This window comes from Colobus angolensis, unplaced genomic scaffold (assembly GCF_000951035.1).
Source record: "Colobus angolensis palliatus isolate OR3802 unplaced genomic scaffold, Cang.pa_1.0 Scaffold12, whole genome shotgun sequence".
Lineage (NCBI taxonomy): Eukaryota > Metazoa > Chordata > Mammalia > Primates > Cercopithecidae > Colobus > Colobus angolensis.
This window is the reverse complement of record NW_012113141.1, coordinates 1663079-1672700: the sequence shown is the minus strand read 5'-3', so window position 1 is coordinate 1672700 and position 9622 is coordinate 1663079. Positions and strand designations below refer to the sequence as shown.

The following is a 9622-nucleotide window of genomic DNA, read 5'->3' as shown; positions in this document are numbered from 1 at the left end:
TCAATCATCCACGCCTTTATAACTTCTTGTATATGCTTAACACTAGTTCCAGGGGAATTGAAAGTCTATACTGTATAAGCATTTGATACTTGTTTATTTCCCAGTGGTAAAATACCCTTTGGGTAAGAAAATCAAGTTTCCCTACAGTTCTCAACACAAAGTGGCCTTCATCAGTTTAAATTCTAATTACAACCTAGCATTAAGATTTACTCTCCAGTGATTCAACTATGTGATTTCTCAGGTGTCTTCCATTGCTATGAGAGGCCACTACTATATGAACTTATTTCAAAATTCTGTTGACATAAATCTCTATAAAAGATCAAAACTCACAGTTGTATTAAATATAGATAAAAAAGATTTCCATGCATCAAGGTGTGAAATTGAAGGTAATAACTATATATCTATTAAAGGTTGCATACAGCTACTGATTTAGTTGGCATATGCAAAGGAAATGCTATGCCCACTGTCAGTGGAAGTTTCATGCAATAAAGTCCCACGTCCCAGATAAAAAGTCAATATAATTTTTGTTTTAAAAACTGGTCCAGGGTTATTTTCGCACATGCTATTGTGAAATGGTATCAGTAGGAGTCCACTGTAATAATGTTAGAAAGTAGGTTAGTCATGTGAATTAAATCAGTAGCTTATTTACACAAGGGTATGCATTCAATTAAATATGTATTGAGGTTATGTCTTAAGTAAATTACTTATGGATCTCATCTAGTTGAAGTTCTATATTTAATAAATGAAATTATCAACATGCAGACTGAATAACAAAGATGTTGGAATGTTATTTAAGATGTAAACATGTTGCAATAATTTGCCTACAGCTATGCCTTTTCAGATAGCCTCACTTTCCAGTAAGAATGTATTTCAATTATGTTTATGACCTGGTCTATTTGGTACTTTGTAGATGAATTGTAAACAAGAGGTAGGTGAGACTGACAAGCAGAAGAAAAAAAAGGAATTTCAACAATGGCTCAAGAGCCATTAGAAATGGAATTTCAGGCCAGGTAGAGTGGCACATGCCTATAATCCTTGTACTTTAGGAGGCTGACGCAGGAAGATCGCTTGGGGCCAAGAGTTTGAGACCAGCCTGGGCAACAGAGCGAGACTCTGTCTCAAAAAAAAAAAAAAAAAAAAAAAAGGAATATCAAGTACAGCATGATATTTTGTAGAATTCTGCAACAGGCAGGAATTGGAATTATTCTCTCATTAAAGTTGGTAAGTTTGTAGCATATTATGAACTCAGTGGGCTAATGAGGTCATGTATCAGTGAATTCAATGATCATATTATGAACAAACGCAGATTTAAAATCCAATTTAAGTGTTATAAGAGAAGTATAAGAACAGGTGATCATTACAGTAAAACATAATAGAGGGGTAGAAATAATGTTAGATGACCAGTTTTATGAGAGAAAATGTCATTTCAAACAAATTTATTTCCTTGCTTCATGAGAAAGAGCATTCTAAAAGCAGTGTAGCCAGCATACAATCACAATGCTGCAGAACATTGAATAAGCTTTTAAAAAATCACAGGGCAGAGAATGGGATGGTAAATTGTTAAAATCAGGAAATAGAGTCCAACAAAGTAGGAATCCAATTTGGTTCCCACAGTGGGGTAATCAGCTTAGGAAGTCCATTCATGATGTTAACTACAACAATGGAATGGAAACATTTCAGGTGATACTAGATATTTTCAAATACTTGTTTTGGTAAACTGCAACAAGCATCACAAATCCCAATAGTTCCAAAAATTAACATTGATGTTTCAAGTTTAGATTGTTAAGAAACCTATTGAGAGACAGATTAATTTGAATTACTGCATACATTACCATGGATTATATTGAAAATAATTTGTTACTTCTTTTAAAAATATTTCTGAGGGTAGTTTTTATTCTTCAAGTTTACTATGTCATAGGTGGTGATGCAAAGAAAAATAAAAGTGATACTTAGATTTTGCAGGCATTCAGTAAGTGTAGACTCGAAGAATGAGTAGATGAGTCAATGCATAAAGAGCCATAAAACTTTATCCATTAAATCTGGTGAAGAAATAATTTCTAGTGGGAGCTAAGGCCTAAAATCTAAAACATAATCTTGCAAGGGTGTATTCCTGATAGTCTAATACTAGTAAATATCTTGTTGAAGCAGCTGAAGCAATAAACAATCACTTATTTATATACTTATATGTATATAAGAAACCTTAGGCTCACAAAAATATACATGTCTTAAAACGGAAATCTAAGGCACACAAAATACTAAAACAAGTCAATGAATTACCCTATTTTACATATTCAACAAGCAGAAATCTACTTGTACACGATGGTCTATCAATGGACATTTTGTTATTTACAATCCCTTCATATTCCTTTACTTGGATTAGTCAAAAGCTCAAAACAGATACTTTGCACCATATGTTATTTTAATAAGTTACAATGAGTTTTTCTTTAGAGAGCCTGCTGGAACTGTTTGCTTTTGCACCAAAATTTTAAGTGTTAGCGGTTGTGGGCTTCCTATGGCATTTCCAAGGGAGAAGCACCATTAGGTTTTCCATACTCCCAAGGAATCTGACACTTTGAATGTTATAGCACCTCTGCATTTTAACAGAATCAAGTATTTCATTGAAAATTCTCCTTGTTCGAAACATGTTGTCCGGGTAATCCTTTTTGTTTTGCAATAAAATGAGTCAATAAAGTAATAGGAAGAAAATGGGAAGACTAAAATAAACTTAATGCCTACTTTCCTGTTACCTAGAACATAGGCAATTATCAGAAAAGATGAGTTATCATTTTCCCAAATCTAGTATGCTAAGATAAACAAATGAATTAGCTCTTAATGGACAAAGCCATGTTTATAGTACCATTCCTCTTGTTTGACTTGGGGTTGGGGAGGCACGTGATGATAGTAGGGAATTTGTTTTCAAAATATTTCAACAAGAATTTGTTTTTTCCTAATTCTGTATCAGACTTCAGTACAAAATATCTGTCTACTTAGATTTGTATTTTATCACCTTGAGACATTAGAAGCATTTGACTCTTCTGAAACCTATCCTGTACCATCATCTCCTTTTAGAAACACCTCTCATGGATTATACTGAGAAAGGTGGGATGAAACTAAATTGAGGTTGTTCAATAAGAAGAGACCACTCTTACCTAGTTCCAAAAAAAAAAGAGTTAATCAATATTGGTGATATGCTTCCTAATTCCAATTTTAGAGAAAATTAACAACTTCTCATTATCTAACTATTTTATATACTGCAAGATGCTAATACTTGAATGTGAGAGGACACAGTAAAAGAACACAAACCATATACATGATTAGAATACATACTGCAGTTAACAAGATGGAACTCTACACAGCAAGGATAAATGATTTCTCTTGTATGCAAATATGCACAAACAATAGACAATAGGATTCTTATACTATATTATTTCAAGTTACTTTTAAAAATAGAAAGTGCTTTTAAAATATATATTTACAATTTATGAACAGCCTCCAACCATTACTAACAACAATGATGTATTTTACACAGGAGAAATATTTTAAGAGAGAAAACATTTCATAAGTTTATTTCAAAGGAATATGCCAATTTTCTAGCAATGATTGGAAGATGTTGGAACGATGGCACCATGAAATAATAATTCAGCTTATTTTTAACTGTGTGGATGTGGTTAAGCACCAGAAGCTGTGTAGAGTTAACACTGTGTGTCTTGATTTTACATCATAGAACATGAACCTGTTAAAATCTTCTAAAAATGACTCTTGTTTCATAGTAAACAGACTTAATTTAAAGCACCAAACTGAGTGATTCTATCAAGGTTAATGCCTAACTGAAACGTTTCTTTATGTATTTAAAACTATAAAACTTTTATTTTTGCTTAAAATGTGCACCTTCTACCAATTGTCAAAATATAGTCACAGTAAAGAATACCCACCCCGTTTTGTTATCATTATTATTTTTTTACCTCAGACTTGAAATGGGTGAGATGAAGATATAGTAAACGACAACATGACTTTCTTTTAACAGCACCTTGAAAAAATACACTGCACTAGCAAAGGCATTAAGAGGGGGAGAAAAGCCTTCAGACCCAATGGTTATAGGGCCCCGCAACGTGTGTGAGAGCATAAGGGGACACGGTGACAACATTGTCATGGGTTAATGTTAATGCTTTATGAGAAGGAATTTGGTTCAATTCATTTACTTCAGAGGACAGTTCTGGACCTTCATTAGCTGCCTGGTCTTTTTGCTCTGAGGCCTTCATTTTCTTATTCTTAGCTTCTTTAGCCTCAAACTTAATCTTGTTTAGTTCAAAACCGTGTTGGGGCTTATTCAGGTTTTTGTGCTGGTAAAAGACAAGGGAGAGGCGGGTTGGATGATTACGGTTGGGGTGCTCAACAGGAGTGGTGGCGTGCAGCTCACGCCGAGCACACTCAATCAAAACTGAGCCGTGAGCAGGTGCGATGGCCACCCCACCAATATTTGCATCCAAAAAGATGTGCTCACTGTCTGACCAATACTCATCAATGTGGGGCAACTTCTCCTCAGCAGGTGACAGGGGGTCATCAGATAGGGGTTCGTCTGATGGAGGCTCATCTGCTTCAGAATGCTGCTCATCTTCTTCCATTGGAGAAGAGGCAAGGTCGTGAGGAGAGGTGAGGAAGGAGGGCTGGTGGTTTGGCTGATTAGACATTAGCGGCTCAGTCACACCAGTGGGAGGCTCAGAATTAACGAGGGGCTCCATCACAGGAGCAGACAGGGTGGGGAGAGGAGCAGCTTCGCCAAGCTGTGAAATGCCAGGGCCTTCAGCGGCAGCTGCACTGGCACCACTGAGTCTTCCCGAAGACATTGTACAGTGGGGAGTGCTGCTTCTTTCTGAAAACCCACACGAAGCTGTTGTGTCATTCTTCAATGGAGCTGGTGTGGCTGAAGCAGTCTTCGGGGACCAGGAGAAGCCTGGAGATGCCTCTTTCACTGGATGAGGAGCGGATGGCATCAGCGAATAAGTTTTAGTGTTGTCTGAACTTTTTAAGATAAAATGGGGTTCGGTTTCACTTTTTACTTCAGGTTGCACAGTCTCAGTTTTACTCCCTAAACAAGGATACCAAACGTGAAGAAAAACACAAATTACTTTTGGTAGGGGTTGTCTTTTAAAAAGTATTTTCAAAGACAGGTACAGAGAATTTTATAAGAAAACACTAATGTGTTGGTCGGTTTTGTTCTGCTCATTTCAAATCACAAACACGAATTTAAAATTTTACATAGTTTCGTATACTTTTTCATCTAGTAATTTTCCTTAAAGAACTCTTCCTTTGGGAAAGAGGCACAAATAAGTGCAAAAATCTAGCCAAAAGGATGGCTGGTCATTGTTTGAAATAGTAAAATATTAGAATTGACCTAATTTGGTAGGAAGTAAATAATACAACTAAATGTTGTAATATTGTGCAGGTATTATATAATATAATGACATAGAGCAATATTTAACTATTCAAAGAGATATTTAGAGATGCTTAAGGCATAGTATGACCCTATATTTTAAAAAGTAAAAATAAGTAATAGTTTATAAATATTTCTAGGTAACAAAAGCATCATAACTGTCAAAGTCCAAGATTAGGCAGACAGAAGTCAAGCAAAACACTGTAGTTGAACATAAATCTTTGTGACCCTCAAAAGCAAGAGTATTTCAGCTTAGTGTCCTTCTCATTAAGGAAGTAGAGCATTACTCTCAAGATGTCAACTGTGGGTTATTTGCTCTGACACATCCACACAAATGTCACATCCAGTGGGAATATTTTCCTTGGGGACATTCTCCCTGTTATGAAGTTCTTTTTTTTTTTTTGAGATGGAGTCTCGATCTGTCGCACAGGCTAGAGTGCAGTGGTGCGATCCCGGCTCACTGCAACTCTGCCTCCCGGGTTCAAGCTTCCCAAGCAGCTGGGACTATAAGCACACACTGCCACACCCGGCTAATTTTTTGTATTTTAGTAGAGACGGGGTTTTCCCATGTTGGCCAGAATAGTCTCAATCTCCACCATGCCTGCCTGGCTAATTTTTTGTATTTTAGTAGAGACGGGGTTTTCCCATGTTGGCCAGAATAGTCTCAATCTCCACCATGCCTGCCTGGCTAATTTTTTGTATTTCAGTAGAGACAGGGTTTCACCACATTGACCAGGATGGTCTTGAATTCCTGACCTCGTGATCTGCCCGCCTCTGCCTCCCAAAGTGATGGGATTACAGGCATGAGCCACCACGTCTGGCCCCTGTTGTGAACTTCTAAAAAAAATATTTGGGGGCTGGACGTGGTGGCTCAACCCTGTAATCCCAGCACTTTGGGAGGCCGAGACAGGTGGATCATGAGGTCAGGAGATCGAGACCATCCTGGCGAACACGGTGAAACCCCGTCTCTACTAAAAAAATACAAAAAAACTAGCCGGGCGAGGTGGCAGGCGCCTGTAGTCCCAGCTACTTGGGAGGCTGAGGCAGGAGAATGGCGTGAACCCGGGAGGCAGAGCTTGCAGTGAGCTGAGATCTGGCCACTGCACTCCAGCCTGGGCGACAGAGCAAGACTCCGTCTCAAAAAAAAAAAAACTGGAAGTGCAAAACTAGCAAATCTTAGGACCAAGAAAAGGTAAAGCAGCCATGTTTTAAAGTAATTAAAACTATAATACATTGATAATATAATAAACATTGACCAATTTCAGAAGCTCTGCAGTTCTCCTCTCAGATGCTACAACCTGGAGTCATGAGAGCTCTGACTTCTAAAGATAATGCATATATAAGACCCAGCAATGGTACATCAGGAAACCTCTGCTGTTATCAGTGGCACTATTACTATAGAGGTTAAGAAGTCCACAGAAGGTAAATGATGGGAAGGAAAGACTAAATGACCGAGGGGTAGAATTACAAAAGAAACGGACATTATGGCCCAAGTATTGCACATTATGCTTACAAATATCTGGGGCTATACATTTCTTCTCAGTATTTGTCTGTATTACATTTCTTTCAGCATTATATAAATGCCTGCACTGCCAACTCTGCGCATGTTATAAAAACAAATAAACAACTACTCATAAATGTAAAAATGAAAGAAGCTAAGGAATACATTATAATGTTAATTTTGAATGTCAGTATGAATTCATGATTTTTTTTTGTTGCTTCTATAGGCTCATCAAAGAAACGGCCGATTTTAAATATGGGGCAGAATTATATAGATAAGCCTGGAACAACTTGTTACAGAAGTTAAGAAAGCTATCAAAGACAATTGAGGTTGTGGCAAAGAACTGAGAAGCCGGCCTGGCGTGGTGGCTCACGCCTGTAATCTCACCACTTTGGGAGGCCGAGGTGGGTGGATCACTTGAGGTCAGGCGTTTAAGACCTGTCTGGCCAACATGGTGAAACCCCATCTCAACTAAAAATACAAAAATTAGCTGGGCATGGTGGCTGGCACCTGTACTCCCAGCTACGTGGGAGGCTGAGGCAGGAGAATCACCTGAATCAAGGAGGTGGAGGTTGCAGTGAGCTGAGATGGTACCACTGCACTCCAGCCTGGGTGACAGAGTGAAACTCCGTCTCAAAATATATATTAGGTGAAAAGCTGATGAGAGCCGGGTGTGGTGCACACCTATACTTCTAGCTAATAGAGAGGTTCCCATGGGATCCCAGGAGTTTGAGGTAGCAGTATGCTATGATTGTGTCTGTGAATAGCCATTGTGTTCCAGCTTTGGCAACACAGCAAGACTCTGTCTCTCAAAAAAAAAAACCCCAAAATCCAAAACCAAAACTAATGAGACTTTATAATCAACAAATCAAGCCAGGCGTGATGGCTCATGCCTGTAATTACACCAATTTGGGAGGATCATGTGAGTCCAGGAGTTCCAGATCAGCCTGGGAAACAGGTGAAATTCCATCTCTATAAAAAATACAATAATTAGCTAGGCACAGTGGCACACGCACTAGTCTCAGCTACTTGGGAGGCTGAGATGGGAGGACTGCTTGAGCCTGGAAGGTTGAGGCTGTGGTGAACAAAGATCACGCCACTGCATGCTTTCCAGCCTGGGCTACAGAGCAAGACCTTGTCTCCACAAACAAAAACAAAACAATTGGCCGGGTGTGGTGGTGGCTCAAGCCTGTAATCCCAGCACTTTGGGAGGCCGAGATGGGCGGATCATGAGGTCAGGAGATTGAGACCATCCTGGCTAACCCGGTGAAACCCCGTCTCTACTAAAAAATACAAAAAATTAGCCTGGCGTGGTGGCGGGCACCTGTAGTCCCAGCTACTCGGGAGGCTGAGGCAGGAGAATGGCGTAAATCCGGGAGGCGGAGCTCACAGTGAGCTGAGATCAGGCCACTGCACTCCAGCCTGGGCGACCCAGCAAGACTCCGTCTCAAAAACAAAACAAAACAAAACAAAAACAAAAACAAAACAACAACAAAAACAAACAAAAACAGCAACAGCAGCAACAACCCACAATACCACAGTTGAAAGTGGCGTTTAGTAATATTTGTTTAATTATTGCTTAAATTGATGGTAAAGGTGATCAAGGAAGGCATCCAGAAAGTCATGTCTCTTATCTATGCCAACAACAAGTAGGGCTTCAAATTAGATGGGGAAATTCACAGGAAAAATGACAAGAACATGTCAAAATTAGCTGGACACAGTGGTGTGTGCCTGCAGTTCCAGCTACTCTGGAGCTCCAGAGGCTGAGGTGGGATTATTGCTTAAGCCAAGGTGTGCCAAGTCAGCCTGGGCAATAAAGTCAGACCCCTTCCAATGCCATAAAAAAGAACATGTGAAAGTTTAAAAAAGGATAAGTAGAAAAAATTACCAAGAAATACTGATGGGTCACTTTTTTTGTTGACTTTTGGTTCTGGCATATGTAAAAATATATTCAGTGTCTTAGTTTCAACTCTAAACAAATAATGTGCAAGGCAAAGTCCAAACACTTCTATCCATCAAAGTTGTGCAGAGATTAGCAGGTTCCACAGGGCTCACCTAAGGCTGGCAGTGACGAAGCCTTACTGTTGTTTGTTGTTGTTGAGTTATTCTTCCGCTTGATTCGGGGAATAAGTTTCTTCTCCACTGCCCTTATCTTATGCGCAAGAACCTCCGTCATCATCGCAGCCCTCTTCTTCCCAGAACGGGGAACAGGCTGAGTGAAACACGTTCTTTTTTTGCGGCGGGGTGCCAGGACCTCGATGGCCCCAGATTTGATCTTGGCTTCCATTCCCTCCTTGGAGCCAAACTCATCTGTGTCTGAAAGCTTATAAAGAGGTAGCACATGGAGCTGCTCATCTTGAGGAATAACGCCCAAAGAGCGGTTATCTTCTCGAGTTAAAGTACACACCTGATAGGGAGAAAAACATGAAAGGGGAAAGATATACGGGCCATGCACATTAATTGTGGCTATTCCTACCTTCGTTTTGTTACCTTTGGGAAAGAGATTTGTATTCCCATTTTATATTCTGTTGGTTGATGATGGTATATTACTATTTTATATCAAGCTACCCAACTCTGTTCAATCATAGTAACTTCCCAGCTGTTTGTAGGCAGATCAGAGTAATATTTAATTAATTTTCTAAGTAAATTATAATATTACAAAATACTTACCTATTTTTTTTTTTTTTTTT

The 9622-nt window shown here is 39.0% G+C and overlaps 1 protein-coding gene across 1 annotated transcript in view; it reads right to left on the bottom strand.

The window, feature by feature from the left end:
• Nucleotides 1-1404: 1404 nt before the first annotated feature.
• Nucleotides 1405-9622, bottom strand: part of TET1 (tet methylcytosine dioxygenase 1) — a 151875-nt gene continuing 143657 nt past the window's right edge. The window contains exons 11-12 of the mRNA XM_011927032.1: nucleotides 8988-9339; nucleotides 1405-5086 (exon numbers count right to left, since the gene is read on the bottom strand). Coding sequence (XP_011782422.1) covers nucleotides 4080-5086; nucleotides 8988-9339 — 1359 coding nt within the window. The 3' untranslated portion in view covers nucleotides 1405-4079. The remainder of the gene's footprint in view (nucleotides 5087-8987; nucleotides 9340-9622) is intronic.